This window comes from Danio rerio, chromosome 22 (genome assembly GCF_052040795.2).
Source record: "Danio rerio strain M-AB ecotype USA chromosome 22, GRCz13ab, whole genome shotgun sequence".
NCBI classification, from domain to species: domain Eukaryota; kingdom Metazoa; phylum Chordata; class Actinopteri; order Cypriniformes; family Danionidae; genus Danio; species Danio rerio.
Genome location: NC_141042.1, coordinates 23,973,776 through 23,995,688, shown reverse-complemented (window position 1 = coordinate 23,995,688; position 21,913 = coordinate 23,973,776). Strand labels below are relative to the sequence as shown.

The following is a 21,913-nucleotide window of genomic DNA, read 5'->3' as shown; positions in this document are numbered from 1 at the left end:
TGAATGGTAATGTACAGTAAAAAAGAAATCTTTGATAACAAAAAGAAATTGATTGAGATTTTTACAAACTCATTAAATGGCTGTCGTTAAAAAAAGCCTTAAGTTGAATGATTCTAACAAGATCTGCAACACAATTTCTGCTGCTGAACCAGCATGCTAGAAGCCCTGATAGAAATAGACCTGCAAATTTCTCTTGAGAGGAAAGGAAAAAGAAGGATCTTGCCATCTTGGTTCAGTAAACTTCCCCCAATCAGGTGACAGTCACAGAAGTCTCACTTCACAATCAAACCACATTCACACTCATCTCTAGGAGTACATTTGTACCATTTTGCCTTGCTGAGATATACTCTACAGATGAAGTATAAAGATATGCTTTGTAACACCTTTCCAGTGAACCCTGTCTATGTAAACAAGTTGACGAACATATTCCCTACATCTAGGGAGAAGCTGGGGTTCAAAAATATCCATGGCAACTTCTCCAAGAATAGACAAAGACCAAAAAAAAAAGGTCCCGTTCTTTGATAAGCACAACAAAGCTCACAGTGGAATCTGTGATTGGGGCAGACTGGAGACTAGAGGTGCGATTCCCCCTGACAAGGGTGACAGCACCGCAGTCTGCGCTGACTCCTGCTACCTGCGAGACTTCTCTCCCCTGGCCCTCTCCTTGTTTCCCAATTACCAAGCCTCGCTCTCCCCTCCTGTTGACAAACGCACGGCTCTGAGCAGGGCGCCGACACAGGTGTATCGCTAACAAGGAGGTGGCATTAAAAAAAAGGAAAGGTAGAGGTAGGGCGCAGGGCGCAAAACACCACTAATCCAACTCCCACTGCAACACACAAAGAAGAGAACAGGAAGTGCCGGAGGAAGATAAAATGTCTATTAAAGGTGTGGTAAGAGAGATGCTTGAAGAAGGAACGGAAATAAGACGGCATTGCTGAGTAGAGCACGAACAAAAAAAAAAAACGAGAAGTGTGAGGCCGAAAGGAACCTCAGTGGCTAGCACCACAGGCCAAGACGGGATCGGGTCTTGTTAGCATACCACTGACAGCATGATGAGAAGGCGGCTGTCAAGACTCGGGGCCGGCCGAGGGGGTCTCGCAGATGAAACGCACCAGGGCCTCCCAGTTGACTAGTTAGAGGGATCCTGATGCAGCACAATTATACTGGCATATGACAAGACTGCATGGGCGGCTGCCTCCTGGAGCCTGCGACACGCTTTTAAAACAGTGGTACTCCTTACCTCTGGTCACAAAACAGCAATAAGTCAACTGATGCATTGTTGTTAGATCATGATTTATTCCTTTGCTTTCCAATACAGGCAAGTGTGCGGCCATGTTCTGCTAGACTGACACAGCAGGTTCACTGGGGGCCCGGACACTCAGGGTCCGCTGCCAGCATGCATAATGGATTCATTCTCTCTTTCTTTATCCCTCACTGTAGAAACGGCAGCAGTAGGCTCACCACACCCTGACCACCGTCACATGCCCTATCGGATCTCAATTCAGGAACTTGGCCATATGTCTCCGCTTGTGCCTACGAATGTTTTCGCTAAATTGGCCATATGTGTCTTCTGTACTAACTCCCAACACTCTCGAGAAGAAGACGGATGGTTTTGAGATCTGAAATGATGAAAGTCTTCACTGAGGTGGAACCTTAATATCACTAGTCTTCGTAGTAACTCTTTTGGCATATTACTTCCATAAACTCAAGGTCACTCGCGCTCCTATCCTGCGAAACAGTAAATCAAGTTATGAGATAGTAAAAAAAAAACAATTTACCCAAGAGACTAATGATTTGCACATTCTAACCCCCTGTGTCAGTGAGCACACGGAATGAAGGCGGCAGCCCGGAGGAGTGAAATACTCCACGGATAGGGTCATTCTGACAGCCTCCTCCGGAGCCAAAGGGTCCAAGGGGAGCCCCTCGGTTCCGGCACTGTCGGCGAGCGCACCGCAGATGCTCAAGGGGGAATAGGAGAAAGATAGGGAGCGAATGACATCACTCGCCGCTTTTCCACCAACTGTCGTGAAAGTTTGGACCATCGTCCGCCCCCGTGCGATAAGCGCCCACTCCCTTTTTCAGGCAAGAAGAGCCAGAAAGAAAATATGTGGAAGAGTCAGGGATCCAATAAGTGATAATTTAAAGCTTACAGACTTACAGCCCTGAGAAATCCCCCCCCCCCCCCCCAAAAAAAGCCAAAAACAGCGAGAGCTGAATCAGTGTACAGTATCTTTTTGGAGATGGTTAGAATGTATCTGTATTTTCTCCCTGCCATTCAGCTATTGAGAGACAGGCCATCTAAGTTCCTTATTTATTGTGATGTACATCATTCCATCAGCTAGATGCGAGGAACACATCCATACATATCAGCAAATGAAGATGACTCTGCATCTCCCACCAGTGAGAAAGTTTTCAAGCCTTGATTAAAAGTCCATCACGCATCATGTCATCATCACAACACAATTACGTTCAAAAGTAGTTCTATTTTCATTCATAGTATAAACACAACATATGTTGATATTTAAAGTAACAAGAAAGTTGTCGGTCTGATGTGTAAATGAAAATGACAGCAGAAACTCACAGTGCTAAGCTTGCTTGAGGTAATGATGATGCGTCGCTCATGCAGCATGCTGGCGTAAAGGTGCAACATGTTGTTCACATCCACTGCTACGAAGTACTCGGTTAAATTTCTCTAGGGGGAAAAAACATAATTAATTTAAAAGAAATGAGAAATTCTGACACCACATTCTAAAATATTTGAATTTGTTTAGCTTGTGTCGTGTTTTGTTTTGCTTTATGTTTTGTTTTGCTTTATGTACCTGATTTGTTTCCATTTTGAGCTGTCTTTGTTTGGCATGTTTGTATTGTGCAGTTATTTTGTTTAAAGCTTATATCATGTTTTGCTTCTGATTTTGCTAAAGCCCCATTTAGATTTCATGATTTTTTCAGCACGATTTGCTTGACGTGTCGAGGGAGTTAGTGAATGATGCTATGCAGTGTTACATCTAGGATTTTTTCCAGCTGTGGTGGCAGGCCTTTTACACAGATCTTCCAACCACCTATGGCGTAATTTCATCGACCAATGTCGTGAGCACAGTATTACAAGTTGAGATCGCATTCGTGTAATACAAGCAAGCAAATCTCTTTGCTTGCGCACTGATTTTTCTTTGTTTGTGCACAATACAACTTGCACTCCCTCAAATATACGCTACTCAAGCTCAGATTTTTTTGGTGCGCTCTCAAATAAACTCTGCTGAAGTCCTATTTAGTGTGTTTATGTAACAAGTAAGTCTCCAACATTTATTAGATTTGCTAGGAATATTTATGAATGTATCCAAAAGACCTACTGTACAAAAGGGCATTGATGTGTCCTGAGGTGAAAGTGAAAAGGCCATAAACTCCAGCAAGATAAAGTAATTTTATGCAGAACCAGACCTTTATCAATAAATAGGGGTATAATTATGGAAACAGTGCTCATCATAACTGAAAGCTTTGTTGTGTTTGCTAGCCTCATGCATCGGGCAGCTCTGTCAGTCAGTCAGTCAGTCAGTCAGCATGTAACCTTAACCTCCTAGAGCTTAGTGGCCACATACGTGGACAGCACAATTTTGCTCTTAAGTGGTTAAAACCTCTTAAGGCCCAGGGTGTTTTTTACGTGCATTATTTATTTCTCTTTGCTATTTAGGCTTATTGGAATCTAATTAGAATAAAACCTAAGTATCATCTTTTAAGACTAAGTACTTTTAGAGAAAAATTATGTCCATATATGTGGACTCGTGATACGAATTTACATAAAACACTTTTTTCCTGACTGTTTTTAATGCATATACGTATAACATATAAACAATTTTTTCAACATATCTTGATTATTAGAGAGTAAAAACAACCCATTTTTTGCCCATTTTGGACAGTTAAAAATAGTGTTTGGGGAATTTCACATGTTGCAAAACAGTTGCATGACACTGTATGCCTGTAAAGAAAAAAAAAAGAAAACATTTAAAGTATTTTAAATAGACAACTGCTACAGAAATGTTTCACTCTGTTAAAATTTACTTACATTTTAATAGGTTTTGGTGCGATTATAACCAGCTATAAAAAAACAAAACAATAACAACTGCAGGTTTTGAATGGAAAGCTATAATGCAGCCGTGGCGGGAATGAATTTTGCTGTGGTGCCCCGCCATGGAAGAATGAATGTAGTGGAAATGATGCCATGTCTGTGACACTTCATGACATCATTACAGAAAGTCTAGCTTGTTTAATCCCCCCCCTCCCCCGCCGTCTATTACAAGTTCTTAAGACCACATTTAACATGGTAAAATTAAAAAGAAAGGACTGCTTCTATCAATTGGAAGAAAGCTTAGTGGAGTTATGGCAAGAATATGCCTGTATGATGTGTCTACCATTACAGAATAAAAAGATAAATGTTGGTGATCGATAGCAGAGGCACGTCTGCAGCCTGATGGAATACCGATGTTACTGGAATAACCATGTAAACAAACACATCAGACAATTAAAAGGATGAACAGCAGTGTGTGTATAAACTATCCTGTCAGAAAATGCGACAAAAATCGTATGTTGTTGACGGTAATACAGTAGTTTGATTAAGGTGTTTATATGTTTGAGTTCGGAGAGCAGCATTTACAGTGGCAACTCAGTCCATAATATTGTAGCGATAATACTGTAAACTTTGTAACTAAATCATTTTAACCAAGGTATGTCTTCAAAAGTCACAGAGTACTGCTGACGATATTAACTAACTTTGCTATCTGAATAAACATAAACAAAGAACATTGATCGCACACTTACTAATTCCATAGAGACGATCAATGCGAACTGCAACAGCGTCTTTTATTAAAAGATGACGAGCGATTTTACCATTTCCAGATGCGAAAAGCTCTCGGGTAAAAAAATTTCCTTGCAAACATATTTTTGACGCGTGTTAGCAGACCACTGTAATCCACACATGTGTATCCACATGTGAGCTGTACTCTCTCGGGGGAAATGGAAACAAAACCTTCATTGTGGCACATTTATAAACACTGATGACCCATGTCTCAGAACAATTCTTCTTCTTCTACTTGTTTGAATTACGGATGGCAACACAACATGGCGTCTCTCTAAACACTGTAACAGCTAAAAGGAGTTTTCAAAGTTATATCATGCATATTACTGAAGTTGCATCACAATAGAGCACTCTGATTGGTTCGAAGCAAGTCTTTCTCATTAATTAATAAACAAATGTGCTGAAAACTCTATTACATCACATTGTACTGGCCAGTACTAACAGCAAATCTCCACGCTGGGATTTACACAATGATCTCATCGTTGTGATATAGCTTCAAACTTTCTTTTAAAACCGGAAGAACGAATTAGATCTAAACAATCCTAAAATATCTGTGTCCTTTTGGAAAATCTACATATGCAACGTCAAAGAAATCTTGGACACTTAACCCTCATCTGATACTACGGATGACAACTTAATGTAAATTATCTAACAGCTTGGTCTAAACTATAGTTATTCTGTGTTTCCTGATGTGCGTATAATGGGGTGGGGGGATGGGGAATATATATGGGGTTATATCTGTTAAAAGTATTTTGTTATCTGATTGTAAAAATTGTATATTCTCACTTTCGGAAATAAAAAAACTAAATTACAAAAAAAATATATATATATCTGTGTCCTTTTAACAACGTGGGACATCTATATGTTTGTCAACATCTCAAGAAAAGTGTTTTGGTGTTTAGTGACCCGTTAAAAGAGACAATTATAGTTTATAATGCGGGTTCTTGATAACAGCATGTACGTCCAAGACGCCACGTGACGATTGATCGTGAAGCAATGTGTAGTCTGGCATTTTTGTTACCCACAACACGTCAAGATTTTCTCTAAACAAATCTGACACAGTGACATTGTGTAATCTGAAGCAGGGTTTTACAGTAGCTGAAGCTTGTTTCATGTTTTCCATTTGATTCATCTTTTGTTTTGTTTCATGTTTTGTTTTATATTTTGCATCACATTCTGTTTACAATCTCGTTTTTATAGTGCAATAGCATTCATACATTACACGTGGCTTAAATATCAAGGCCCTTGTATTTGACCTGTAACTAGGTTAAGCATACTCACGCTTTCAGGTATGGTGGGTAGTCCGTTAATATCAGGAGCTACGAAGTATGAATGCTGTGGAAAACAGACAAGAAAAGAAGAAAAGGTCAACATTGTGCAACCTTTACGATATTTAGTGCTTTTAGCTTCTCTAACCAACTGTCTGTTCCACCACAAATAAATAATCCGCAATCGGCCTGAACTGTGTCTGTGCTTGTTAACATCATACATACAGACAACAGATATGGATACACCAAGTCAACAAACGCCGATCCCCTGTGGACACTACCGGAGGAGGCTCCCCGCCTCGGAGAGAAAGTCTTTATTAAGGTACAAAAGCCAACTGCTCTGTTCTGACAGTATCAGAGGGGTCTGCCAGGCGTACGTTTGAACAGGCGAGCAAGTTTAATGTCTGGATCAAAGGGGCTCCGAAGCAAAGATCCCACGCTGCCTGCTAACTTTAGCACTTTTGTTTGCCTGTGTGGCGCGCTCTGCTCTTTCCCAAGGCTGGGCCGCAATTCGTCGTGCGTAAAGAGTACCCATCTGTTGCTCAACACATAGGTTCAACTTTGGCAGCCTTCGCATATGTTCCTCAAACAAACGCAAGCGCAACTAGCATCCTCTAATACTTGCTTTAAAATATTCATCTTCAATTCTATAATCACATGACTAGAGCAATCAAACCAAGTGCTGCGCAATGTCAAAAGCAAAGCAATCTCTATGTGTGTGTCCACTTTTGCTATAATCGTATGAACGTAAACAGTTTAAGATATCAATAAGGCAGATTGACCGAGTTCTCCTCTTCATGTGCTGACATGTGTTTATTTTCCCATACCGAGCAGCTGACTGCCCTCCGTGTCATGGACAGCAGTTCCAGCTGGCCATGGCCAACGCTTTGCAGCCGTGTTTATAAAAATCACACATTATCAGAGCGCTTGTTATCACCGCGCTCTGCCTGCTGCTCCCTGTAGTGCGATCAGAATCCCAGACCCTGAATCCAAAACCCAACACACACACACACACACACACATATATATACACACAACGTCTGATTTAAACATTACTGCCCACACAGCGCTGATGCAAACCTCTCCCTTCACCAAGAGCCTTTTCCCAGAGTCTAAAAACGAACAAACTTTTCATTCTGCCAATCATCTGAATCTTAGAGAAGTAAATCAGAACATGACGGTGATTAGCAAACCCACCACCTGCTGGGAGACGGTCAAGGTAATACCAAGTAATTCCTTTGGATGACCTGATGTGCTTTTAAGTTGTACACCGAGGATAAATTGCAGCAGTTTTAAAAACAGGCAACTAATTATATGGTTTGTTGAGGTGATGTTGCATTGTCACTGTCAAACATGACAAAATGACTATCCGCATTGTTATAATTTAAAATGCAGCAAATAGTTAAACATTTCTTTCTCTTCCATGAAACTTTAGTTATAAAAACTGCTGTTTTTGAGCCAAATCTCAAAACTTTCCTATGGTGTCAAGCATACTAACTTACAGCTCTAATAAATTAAAAATAGAATTGTAAAATCCTTAAAAAATTCCTTTTGATTATATATATATATATATATATATATTTTTTTTTTTTTTTTTTAAGAAAAATGTTAATAGTCCAATTTTTTTTCTTCCAAACAGCGGAGAAATTAAGTATTGAATACAAATGTTTCTTTCATGGAAATATTATTTCTAACGGAGCTGTTAACATGGAATTGATTTTGGTAAAAACCCAAACAATGCAAACAGAAAAAAAAAATCTGAAATATTTGTTGTAATAACAATAAAATAACACATCAATTGCTCAGGTGTGAGTTTTTTCACAGACTTCAACAGAGTGTAAAATCTTGATGGTTTTGTGCATCTCGCCTATCAAATCTGATCTTTATTTTCTATTGGATTCAAGTGAGGGGATTGGCTGGGCCATTCTACAGCTTGATTTTCTTTCTCTGAAAGAATTTGAGGGTTTCCATGGCTGTGTTTTAAATAATTGTCTTGCTGAAATGTCCACCCTGTGGACCCTGTTCTCATCTTCATTATCCTGGAAATGTAGATGTTGAACTGATTTAGCAAATATTAATTTATGTAGGACAGAGGGTTATTGAATGACAAGAGATTTCAGCTGCTGTCTGGGCTTTCACTGCTTTTTTACACCTTCCTTTTTTTTCATGTGTTCAATACTTTTTTGCTGTGTCATTTCATTTTATTACACATAACTTAATTTGTAAAGTAATGAAAATCACAAGTCAACAGCACCTTTAGAAATGTTTTCTGAGAAAAATCGTGACATGATGAATACTTTTTTTTACCCACTGTATATTACTATATATATATATATATATATATATATATATATATATATATATATATATATATATATATATATATATTTTGTAACTGAACAATGGCATATGCTGTGATATTATATGCAATTCCGCAGAAACCTTTTAATTAGTTGAAGAAGCCTATTCAAGATCATGTGACTAAAGCCCCCTGTAAAGCTCTGAATTTTTCACATATTTCACATTTTTATAACCACTTTAAAACTGTGAAGTTTTGTTGTTCTTTATGTGACCACCCTAAAAATTTCCAACAATTATTGGAAAATAAAAGATTATTCATAATTTTAAATCAAATTTGGATGAAGATAAGTGTCTAACAACAAACATAAATGCCTCTTACGCTATTTGTATTTTGCTGTTCGATATTATACTATTGTTAGGCCTAATTTTCTTTTTTTTTTTGTCAAACCATAGAACATACAGTAAAAAATTAAATTCTTCAGAAAGCATTGAAGTTAGTGAGGCCTTACATTTTCTTAAATTTTCTTAAACCCTAGTTTTTCCACAATTTGTTTTGGGATTTTTTGTGATAAATATTACTGATTTTGTGATGGTAATTCTTAGAAATTAACTATTTCGATGGCTGAACTTGAGGTGAAACGTCATTTTTTAAGAGACACTCAAATACATCATGTGAGCTGCGTAAGCAACATCTAAAAGTCATGCAAAAAAATTCATTGCAAACTGAAATCTAATTTGATTATATGGTTTGGAATTGGATGATTTATGAGATTATTTAACTTTTTATTATTATTTTGCGTTAAATTACAAAAAAATTTGCAACTTTTTGTAAAATTTTCATAGGATTCAGTTATTGCGGAATAGTTAAAAACTAGGGGGTCTGGTTAAGAGGTAGAAAATATACTGTTGGTTGAAGAACACATGGTGTTCACATTGCTTAAGCAATAATTACTGCACTGTTGGTTAATCTCACTTGAAAGCAAATGAATTAAAAAATAACATGATAAAAAAAATCCAATAATAAGCATTCTAGAATTACAGATTGAACATGATATTAAAAGAAACACTGTTTATGCAAAGCTCTTAAGCAGATATTCAAGGGTGCTGTGTTTATTTTATTTATCCACACATTTAAATAAAAAGATGAATGTAGGTTAATAGGCAGATCATCAAGGAGATTTCTTGAGCATAACTGCCTTCTGCTTTAACGTCAAAAAAGAAACATTTGATATCTGAAAAGAGAATACAGCAGTGTGGAAGAGCATAAATCATTTAGCAGGTTTGATTGTTTTCCAGAAAAGAAAAGGGAAAAAACATGACAACAAGACCCAGGATGGGTGATTGCCATATTTGAAAAAAGAAAAGAGTTAGTTTATTTGGCAAAATTGGAAAACGGTCTCCCATGTGATTAGGGCAACGGCTCCAAATTTCAGAACTGACCCATTCTCTCTCTCGTTCTCTTTCTTTTTATCCCTCTCCCTTCAGCACACTCACTCTTCACTCACCAACTGTCTGCTTCCTGGATGCTGCACTACTTGCCCATTGGCAAAATGTAAGTGGTTGCTCTTGCAAAAATATAGGAAAGAATATGGATGGATTAGATAGAGAGATCAGACAGACATGCACATACATAGACAGAGACCGCAAAAAAAAAAATGACAGGTTGCAACAAACTGACAAAAATGAATGGAACGAGGGAGGGATGAAGGGACGGAGGGATAGATGGATTGGTGGATATTTTAAATTGGCAAATCACACAAAAAAAAGTAATTTGTTGGACCTGATTCAAGATCATGTGACTGTAACTCGCTTGTGAAGCTGGTAATTTTTTACATATTTCACTGTTTTCAGAATCACTACAAAATTAAGTTTTATTGTGCAAGAAAGAAAGAAAGAAAGAAAGAAAGAAAGAAAGAAAGAAAGAAAGATATGTTTATGGATGGATGGATGGATGGATGGATGGATGGAAGGATGGATGGATGGATGGAAAAGAAAGTAAGAAAGAAAGAAAGAAAGAAAGAAAGAAAGAAAGAAAGAAAGAAAGAAAGAAAGAAAGAAAGAAAGAAAGAAAGAAAGAAAGAAAGAAAGAAAGAAAAAGAAAACAGACAGACGGTTATAGATGGAAGAATGGATGGATGGATGGATGGATGGATATACAAAGAAAGAAAGAAAAAAATGGAAAAAATAAGAAAAAAGAAAGAAAAAAAAGACAGAAAGAAAGAAAGAAAGAAAGAAAGAAAGAAAGAAAAGTTTATGGATGGATGGATGGATGGATGGACGGACGGACGGACGGAGGGATGGAGGGAGGGAGGGAGGGAGGGGATAGATAGATAGATAGATAGATAGATAGATAGATAGATAGATAGATAGATAGATAGATAGATAGATAGATAGATAGATAGATAGATAGATAGATAGATAGATAGATAGATAGATAGATAGATAGATAGATAGATAGATAGATAGATAGATAGATAGATAGATCTATCTACACACAAGACTGAACAACAGATAGAATGACAGAATGATAAACAACAGACAGACAGGGAACAACACACAAAACAATAGTTACTGCACACAGAAAGATAGACAGACCAAACTGAATAATAGACAAACATATAGACAGGAAGACAGGATGACAGACAGAAAGATAGAACGCTAGTCAGATATACGAATGTATGGCCTGTGAGTGACTGGCGGTAGTTTAAGGCAGCGTTAACCTATCCTTACTGCAGGGTTTGAGGAGTTGCAAAAGTGGCCGTTCTGTTGAACACAGTGCAGACGTCTGTTATCAGAGCGAGAGGCCAGCGCTCCCACTTGTGTTTCTAAACAAGCCCTCAGCTCTCCACAGTACCTACCACACTCAGATTTACTGGCGTATTCGGCTTTGGCACGGGGTGGTTGTGCAGAGTTTCCAGCATGTCATTCAAGTCATCTTCCTGTGAGGACAACAAAGAAAATGAGACCAAATATGAAACACAAACAAGCAAGAGAAAAAAAGAGGAAAAGAGCGCAAACTGCAAAACGATTGAGTGATTTAAAGCACCCGGCGTAAAGTATTCCTACAGCAGTCGACGGAAGAGAAATATATCCGACTGACACACATTTAACGAGCGATCCTGAGGTTAAGAGACGGTAAGCTAGGCTGCGGCAGACGCTTATTATTCTGGGGATGATTTATGGCGAACATTGGCTGTTGGTAATTAACCAAAGGTCCATGCTCAGAGCGGGGCGACTTTAAGAAGCCATTGGAGAGAAGCTTTGCCACAAAACAGGCCTCGGGATTATAACGCTGAGCTTTTACGAGCTTTTATGACAAGAGTGCAATTTACCCTCTCAAACTTGCTGCAGAGGAGCGATGCTGCTGCTGTTCAAATGTTAGCCTGACAACCAACGCTTAGGCACATTTTTAGATTGCCCTTTCCTTGTAAGCAAGTTCCCAGATTAGCTTTGTGGCCCAAGCTGTGTGTGTTTGTACATATGTGTGTGTGCGGGGGTGTGTGAGCCGCTGTCACGAGAGGCCTGGATGCTCACACGCATGGTCAGTAACACAGCCTGAGGAAACACTTCATTTACCCTCGCCATAAACCTTCATCGCTCTTGTCCTTCCTCGTCAGTCAACGCCGCCTCACGCGGAACCGAACGCCAAAAGTCAAGCCAATCATGCTTACTCGCTCACAGAACTCATTTATGCGTACTGGAGTAGGACAGTTTGGAAGGGGGAGGGATTTGTAACATTATGAAAAATAATAAACTAATAAATAGCGTTACGATTAAAACGTAATGGTTTCATGGTTGAAACACTAGTCAAAATAATCTTGCACCAAAAGTGTATTTATATTGTTTGTATAACCAACAGGAAAATATATATATAGTTAAAGTCAGAATTATTCGCCCCTCTGTTTATTTGTTCCCCAATTTCTGTTTAACAGAGAGATTTTTTTTCAAAACATTTCTAAACATATTAGTTTTAATAACTCATTTCTAATAACTGATTTATTTCACTTTTGTCATGATGACAGTAAATAATATTTGACTAGATATTTTTCAAGACACTTCTATACAGCTTAAAGTGAAATTTAAAGGTGTTTTAACTCGGGCAATTAGGTTAACTAGGCAGTTTAGGGTAATTAGGCAAGTTGTTGTACGACGATGGTTTATTCTGTAGACAGTCGAAAAAAATATATATAACTTAAAGGGGCTGATAATTTTGAACTGAAAATGGTTCTTAAAAAAATAAAACTGCCTTAATTCTAGCTGAAATCAAACAAATAAGACTTTCTCCAGAAGAAAAAAATAATAATTCAACTGTATGTATATATATTCAACTGTATGTATATATATATTCAACTGTATGTATATATATATATACGTGTGTATGTGTATTTAACATTGCGATATTTAGTTTTTCTGCGATATCCATAACGATATGAAATTGGTCTATTCGTAAATATTTCATTTATTTAGAGTGATTGAGATGATGAAGTCTTTTTCTTTTAAGTGCATCTGCATAAATTATGAGCAAAAATAAATAAACAGAGCAGAAAATTATAACAAAATTTGTACAGAAATTGAACAATCAGATGTAAAATTACATAATCATCATTAGCTATGTTTCCATTCAAACTTTTGAATAAAATTTATGCGCAAAACAGGAATATTGCATAAAAGACGTTCGAAAAAAGCAGCGTTTCAATTCAACGAATCAAAGAAAAAAAATTGTCACTTCCTGATAAACTGCAGCAAATATCAGCAAGTAAAAACGAAATTTGCTGCAGTAGGAGAAGCTACGTGAATCTTTTCATTATTTAATAAATTACTTGCACCTCAGAAGACAAATCCTAACAAGCAATGAATGCATGGTGGAGTTTGAAGGCATGACACGAGGAGCATACTGTAAATGCTCTTGACAATTCTGGCGGTAATAAATAATATAATAACACAAATACTGAAATGGTTACGGCGTTTTAGAATGACCAAAACAACATTTTAGATATTTACAATGTGCTCAGCCTGCTGGTTTGTCATGTTTTTATCATCACATGATCTCTTTTAACAAAATCATATGACTTTTTTTAATGCGCAGACTGGAATTTGTTCGGTAAGTGTTTCCATCGTAATCTATGTGCATTATTTCTTACCGAACAATACATTTATGTTACTTATTTATGTGCATACGTCTTTTTTTTTGCGCATTTTTAAAATTAATGTACATCATGGCGTTTCCTTTCCTGTTGTTTATGTGCATATCCAAAATAGCTAAATGTACAATTAATAAGAAAATAATTTTAAAAAAAAATTATATATATACATCTTTTAATCTTTATTCAAATTTATTAAAAAAAAATCTTTGAATAAATATTCTAATCCTGAGATGTGACTATTGGAGATAAACGCATTGCGATATCGATGCTCAAATGACATTTTGTTCAGCCCTATATATACAGCATATGTAAACTTCACTAAAGTTTCACAATAAACACAATTTACATTATCAGTCATTTGGACGAATTTGTTGTACTGAAGTGTTTTAAGAATAATGACCACAACAACAATTGTTGCATTATTGTTGTTTAAAAGTTCTTATTTCACTTCTAAGTGTAATCCGCTTGTAATTACAATAAAGGCTGCATTTAAAGCTAATTTCTAATTTGTTTATTTAAAAACAAAACATTTAAACTGTAAACGCACTTTTTCATGAAACCATTTTTTGCATAAATTGCAGCATTATGCGTACATCATTCTAAAAAAAAGCTTGCATAAATTAGCTATTAAAAGCACATTTCAATGTGAACCATTCATAAAATGGTTTATTTAACGGTTATATTTTATGTAAAAATTTAATGTACATTTAAAAAATATATATTTAATACTTCAATTTAAAATATTGCATGAATTGAAAAGCAACAAATCAGTTTTATCGGTTTTCTTTTTGACAATATACAAAACAATTATGAGTGCATTGTTTTGATTGTTCTTATTGTCCTTGATTAATTAATGTAATTTCCATATTTATTAAGGAATATTTATTTTGCATTTTATAAATTCTTTCATTTCTATCATTTCTGGATTCCGATGTTTGGTTGTTTTGTGCACCTATTGTGAAAAACCCTTTATAGCATACATCTGTAAAAACATTTGGAAACTGCGATAAAAACTAAATTGAAAAAAAACGGTCACTATCGGTCAAAAGTTTGTGGTCAGTGGGCTTTTAAATGTTTTGAAATAAGCTTCTCCTGCTCACCAAGGATGCATTTATTTGATCAAAAACACAGTATAAATATTGAAATGTTATTGCACTCTAAAATAACTGTTCAAAAGTAGTTTAATTAATTTAATTGTAAGTAATTTAAATTAATAATTTATTCCAGTGATTTTATTACTCCAGTCTTCAGTCACAAGATCCTTCAGAAATCACTTTATTATTATTATTATTATTATTATTATTATTATTATTATTATTTATTATTATTAATGGTAATAGTAAAAAAGCAGTAATGACTAGAGTAATAATTTCATTTGAAACTACATACAATAACAAAGCATTTATTTAAAAAAAATGTTTAAAAAATTATTGTATTTAACTTATTTTTACATTTAATAAATGCCGCCTTGATGAACAGAATCATTTTCTAAAAAAAAAAAAAAAAAAGTGTATATATTGCATAAATTGCTGCATCTAGCGCAAATCATTCATAAAAATGTTTTTATAGAAATTGTTGCATATAGCAAATAAAAAAATCTATATGAATTGAAATAAATATATAAAATGATCAAACAATAATGCAAATCAGTGCAAATACTTATAAGGTGAAAGAACGTATAAACTTATTTCCATGATCTAAAATAAAAGGAAAATTCCATCCAAACTAAAACCCACAAAGATGTGTATATTTCCACAAAGCTATTCTTGCATTGTATAGATTGTTGGATTTTCTGGAGAAACCATACTCAAATTTTCAAATAATCCTAAATCCGTTCTTACATAAATGATCACGTTTAATATAAATCTCTGGAAATTGTTGCATTAAATAATAAATACACGGTGCATACTGTCTTTTTTTATTTATTTTTTTAAGTTTTTGTATTGTAAACTTATTTAATACTTTATTTATTAGTTTATTAATATAATTATTATTTTATTTGAATGAAGTAGTGTTTTTATTTTATTTTTACAAACAAAATCAGAAAGAGAATGCGCTTAACATGGAATCTGGAAAATGAGAAAAACCTTGTGCTTTAGTCATATGTTTGGTATTGCGATAGGTCGATGACATGGAGAATCCAGCGGCTTAATTCCTGACCCCTGTGACTTGTAGTGTATTAGCCCATGATTTGTTTGTGTAGAGGAGGCTTGGTCTTCCTCCCTTCTCTTTCAGTGGCTCCGCCACACATAACCAAACGATAACAGGCTGACAGTCAAACTCTGAGCTTCAGTTTCATGCACACTCTGCTTTTCATTTGATGTGAGCTTAATATTTTCATCCACTTTTCCTAATTCAAACTTTTCCTCGTCTCCTACTGTTGTAAAACTTTCAGAAAGAAAGGGGGAAAAAAACGATTTGGCACATTGCATTTCCTGACAATTTGTTTTCCAGTATATCATAAGGACTGACTTCCTGTTGGATGCTCGGTCTGTTAAATGTCAACAACACTGCGAAGCAAAGCGCAACCAACCAACTGTGCCTGTTTCGCTGAGATGGATTATAGATGACGCTTTTCTTTTTTCCCTTTGTCTTAGCACAAAACAAAACACTCAAGTTTTTTTTTGCTTTGCAGTGGCACTTTTAGCTCGCGAGCTGAGTTGGAAGGCAAGAACGTGGCTAATTTCCATGCTATTTGTGACATTAGCGGTTTGCTCAATAGGGCATCCAGTCTACCTCATGAAAAAGTGACCTCATAGTACAAACGTCTTTCTTTCAAGTTTACAGCTGTGCATAAATACACTTTCATATACTGCTTGATTAATTTGCATATTGGAACTGAAACTCACCTGATGACTTTCCTTAACTTGGACAATGCTTTGACATTCAAGACTATTTAGAAATCTGCATTATATTAGGTCATGCAGAATGCTTTTATAAACAGTTTTACTCAATCAAGTTATTATTATTAATATAAATATGATTGTTATGATTATTATTATTATTATTATTATTATTATTATTATTATTATTATTATTATTATTATTATTATTATTATTATTGAGATCTTGTGTAGTGCAAATCTCTACTTAGGATTTATTTTATGAATTATTTTACATAAAATATAGCATAATACACATCTGAGCAAATCTTTTTTTTTATCATTTAATTCATGTTTATTAAAATTGCTAATATAACGTAGTTATAACTTGGCATAAAAAAATACAGGTGTAATAAAAATGCGACAAGTGTGTAAAAGTGAAAAAATTGGTGATGTGTGCATTTTTCTATGAACATTTTTTAAATGAATGATCATATTAAATCTTTTTTAATAATCTTATTAATCAAATTGTAGATAAGATTAATATGTTTGCTTCGAAAAGTTTCCAAATCTAGTTTTTATAATCTACATTTGAAAACTTTTAGATTTATTAACAATAGTTTTATAATAGGATTTATCATATAAAGTGTATATGTGCAATAAAACCACAGTCGCATACAGCAATGGATTAAATTAATGCACATTTTTGTGCAACTTTGAGCTGGTGTTTGGAAAAGTCTGTAAGAGTACTGCATAAAATCTAAATTTGTAATGTGCAAATCCAAGACCATTAGTTGAAAAGTTGCTTTTTAAAAACAACTTTATTTTAAATTACAGCATGTAATGGACATTTGAGTAATTGCTTCTTATAGGCATTCATACACACGTACAATTAATGAATTTCACCCCTCTCATGATTGTGAATTGCTTTGGGTCTATGGCCATACACAATAAAAACACTATATATAAAACATATATACAATATTTTTCATATTACTATACGTAAATGCGCTATATAAATACACATTACATTACTCTACATTACAAAACACATTACTTACAGTTGAAGTCAGAATCATTAGCCTCCTTTTTTTTTTTAAATACTTCTCAAATGATGTTTAGAGAAAGGACATTTTCACAGTATGTCTGATAATATTTTTTCTTATTTGTTTTATTTCAGCTAGAATAAAAGCAGTTTTTAATTTTGTAAAACCCATTTTAAAGTCAAAATTATTGCCCTCCTTTAGCTATATATTTTTCTGATAGTCTACAGAACAAACCATTGTATATAATAGCTTGCCTAATTACCCTAACCAGCCTAGTTAACTTGATTAACCTAGTTAAGCCTTTAAATGTCACTTTAAGCTGTATAGAAGTGTCATAAAAAAATACCTAGTCAAATATTATTTACTGTCATCATGACAAAGACTAAATAAATCAGTTATTAAAAATGAGTTATTAAAACTATTATGTTTAGAAATGTGCTGAGAAAATCTTCTCTACTTTAAACAGAAATTGGGAAAAAACAAAGAGGGGGGCGAATAACTCAGGGGGGGCAATGATTCCGACTTAAACTGTACTTACTTATCTAATGCACATTTATGTGGAAATCAAAGATTTGTCTGCACATACATTAAAAAAAAACTTGCAATGTTGTGCACAAACTTCTTAAATTGGAATTTTGCTCACTGAAGACAATTTGAAGTCTCTTAAGTATAACTGTACTTACAAATCCCCATCACAAATAAGGTTTAAAAAGCCTTTTCTGAACAGTTTCAATCAATCCATAAACCCTTTTCACACATACAGGTTTCTCAGTAGCAGAAGTCATCATTGTTGGGAAAACTTATAGCGTGGTGAATGGGAGATTGAAACAAATTATTTTTTACAATCTTATTTGCTCAAATAAAAAAAGAAAAACTCCACAATGGTGTTATCAAGACTTTCAGAAAATAAAATTGTGTGAGACTGCTGACGGCAGCCAGAGGAGAGAATAACGTCAAATTTATTGTCCTGTCCCATAGATGCTGCATTAGAAACAACTCGCACAAGCGGTGATTCATTTTTTGTAATTTGAAGCAAAGATGATATAACTCATACATAAATACATATAAATGTTCATATGTGTTTCTAAAAAAATCTAAATATTAAAAACTGAATTTAGATTTAAGATGCTGATGACCGTTAAACGCATGACAGGCTTGTGAAAAGGGTCCATTCTCAAATGTTTTAATTGTGCTTTTCCCACCATGTGATGACAAACTGAAAAATGAGATTTTTTAAACTTTCTTTACTCACCTGGTGTTTTGATAAGTAGTCTGCAAGGGTATTTAGCAGCTTATAATAAATCTCAAACCATGGGAGATAGCTGTTAAAAAAAAGAACAAAAACAATAATAAATGAGCAATTATTGAAACAAAAATTGAGCAAACAAATCACTGTATGTGTATTAAAAAGATACTACCGGTCAAAAGTTTTTTTGTTTTTTTTTTTTAGTTAAATTATTCTGTTCATCAAGTTGACGTTTATTAAACATAAGAAAAAAAAAGAAATTTAAAGACATTTAAAGACATTTAAAGAAATGTAGTGTCAAATGAAACTATTACTCCAGTCATTATTGCTTTAATTACCAGTATTACCATACTAATAACATTAATATTAATATTAATATTAATATTAATAATAATAATAATAATAATAATTATTATTATTATTATTATTATTATTATTATTATTATTATTATTAAAGTGATTTTTCAAGGATCATGTGACTGGAGTAGTGAAGCTGAAAATTCATCTTTAAAATCAATTAAATTAATTATTAAATTTATTTATAAACTACTTTTGAACAGTTATAGTACATTACCATTTACTATTTTACAATTTGCCCTGTATTTCTGAATAAATAAACAAAGTCATAGTGAGCAGGAGAAGCTTATTTTAAAACATTTTAAAATCCTACTGACCGCAAATTTTTGTGTATATTTAGAAAAAAAAACTAATTATGAATCTTACAATTACATTCTTACTCGCCGACACTAGCATTTCAAACATTCCAGCCACAGAGCGAGCGAAATAAAAGTATTTGGTTTCTTCAACAAAAACACACACTGTAGCCTGTAATAAAGCAGAGATGGGACGGTTTACAAGCATGCTGCATCCAGATGCACAACCTGAGCCTCATCGCCGTACATATGTCACCGCTTTAAATTAATTTCCTAGCACAATTGCAAAAAAAGAAAAAGATTTACACCTTATCAATGTGTATTAACTAATCACACGACGACTTGCCAAGACTGTGTGTGTGTGTTGCAGCCTGACAGAATCTTGGCAAAGTTGACAAGCCTTTAAAGATGGAACGGAGCCAATGTGTTGTTTTGGCTTGAAGGTTTCAAGAACACACACCATTTATTTTGTTACGCAATCCGGTGAAGGAGGAAAAAAAAAAAAAAAAAAAAGAGCGGCCTGCTAGCGGGCTCTGACTTCTCCTTTCCTGGTATGTAGGCGTGATTACAACATGCATTTCGACTCGCTCTGAAATCTCACACTTAACCGAGAGCGATTACATCAGCTTTTCTTTTGTTTGTCGCTAACGCTTGATTACTTTAATTGGATGTAAAAAAAATGGATGACTCCAAATGCAGCACTTTTTTATTATTATTATTTTATTATTTTTTTTAAGAAAAAAAGGTCTTGTAGACGTCTGAACTGCAGTGCTTTGATTCTCTTTTATCTTCTTGCTTTTTATCCCTCTATGGGTCAGTGAGCTCTCCAGCAGACTGGAATTAACAGACAACAAAACACACACACACACACACACACACACACACACACACACACACACACACACACACACACAACTAAGTGTATCTAATGCAAATGTTCATATTGCCGAATCCTTAGGAAAAGGGGCCCAGTGCTGCTCTCAAGCGGAGAGTCTTTTCAAAGTCTGGGGTGACCATTAACCTAAAACAATCATCTCTTAACATGCCAATATTTTGACGTGCATGCAAACCAGGTCACACTAAAATTAAACGCGTCTATGCAAATGGCAGACAGACGTGGAAAAATGGCCCAGATTGCGGCGTGTTTGGCTCAGAATGACAAGTTGTTTGAAAGATCGTAATCGTCCGACACCTTTGCTCAAGCTTGCATTGCACAACAAAGAAAAAAAAAATCATTATCGTTCTCTCTCTTTTGCTCACTCTTTGTTCAAAAAGCAAAGCTCCGACATGCTAATCCGTCATTTCTCACATGTATAAGAGGATTAAACCGGAAGCATGTCAGAAAATGCTCATTATACTCTTAAATGAGAGCATGTAAATCTTTTTGTTTTAAAGTCATGGTTATGAAGATATCCTGGGTGGAAGTTTTAAAGCCGGAGCACACCAGCATTCTTCTTATTTTAACTTTTTTTCCCACATAGGCTATAAGCTCAAACCCAATCTCTTCACAGCTAGTAAGTAAAACTGTGTTTGTATTGGGCAAATCCTCTGATAGAGGAACATTCATCATGCTGAACTGTGCTGAGACGAGCCAATCTCAGCGGCCCTTTTAGCTTCTCCAGCGCCGTGTGTTTTCCCAGAGTAAACCAACTTATCTGGGGCTTTGCAGGCAATCCCTAACAAACTCAGGCTGCTTGCTTCAACAGCCAGAAGCATCAGATAAAGAGCGAGCAAATGGTTTGATAGCGGGAAAGACTGACCACCGGCGAATGAGGGAATGCGCAGGTCATGACATGATTAGAGAAGATGTATTTGTAATCTTAAGAATTACGTGTGAATGACTTGAGCGCTTGTAAGCTCTGACTTTAACTGCTGTCAAGACGGTTCCTGGGTTGCATGTATTTATAGTGCACTTAAATTGAAGTTTTAGCATGGCATAAAATAGAACAATTAATTCATACTGTTTTAGATTTTTGATACAGTTGAAGTCAGAATTATTTGCCCCCCGTTTATATTTTTCCCTAATTTCTGTTTAATGGAGAGAAGATTTTTTTCAACACATTTCTAGACATAATAGTTTTAATAACTCTTTTCTAATAACTGATTTATTTTATCTTTCCCATGATGACAGTAAATAATATTTGACTAGATATTTTTCAAGACACTTTTATACAGCTTAAAGTGACATTTAAAAGCTAGGTTAATCAGGTTAACTAGGCATGTTAGGGTAATTAGGCAAATTATTGTATAATGGCGGTTTGTTCTGTAGAATATTGAAAAAAATATAGCTAAAAGGGGCTAATGATTTTGACATTAAAATGTTTTTAAAAAATTAAAAACTACTTTTATTCTAGCCGAAATAAAACAAATAAGACTTTCTTCAGAATAAAAATATTATCAGACAAACTGTGAAAATGTCCTTGCTTTGTTAAACATCATTTGGGAAATATTATAAAAAAGAAAAAAAGTTCCATCTATTGGTAAAAGAGCTTTTATGTTTAATCGTCCAATAGATTGCAATAATTTACCTGTTAACATTCGTTTCATTGTATCATTTAAGGTGTTTAAGCAAACTTTGCTGTCATAT

General features: G+C 34.9%; 1 protein-coding gene across 4 annotated transcripts in view; it reads right to left on the bottom strand.

Moving 5' to 3' along the window:
• dennd1b (DENN/MADD domain containing 1B) overlaps nucleotides 1-21,913 on the bottom strand; it is a 207,361-nt gene that overhangs the window by 87,062 nt on the left and 98,386 nt on the right. For 2 of the 4 annotated variants that reach the window (XM_087304383.1, XM_087304385.1), the window contains 5 exons: nucleotides 18,680-18,749; nucleotides 11,274-11,354; nucleotides 9,921-9,980; nucleotides 6,128-6,181; nucleotides 2,582-2,692 (listed from right to left, as the gene is read on the bottom strand). In XM_087304383.1, the coding sequence (XP_087160509.1) occupies nucleotides 2,582-2,692; nucleotides 6,128-6,181; nucleotides 9,921-9,980; nucleotides 11,274-11,354; nucleotides 18,680-18,749 (376 nt within the window). The remainder of the gene's footprint in view (nucleotides 1-2,581; nucleotides 2,693-6,127; nucleotides 6,182-9,920; nucleotides 9,981-11,273; nucleotides 11,355-18,679; nucleotides 18,750-21,913) is intronic. The other 2 variants (XM_087304384.1, XM_087304386.1) reach the window with 1 other exon arrangement.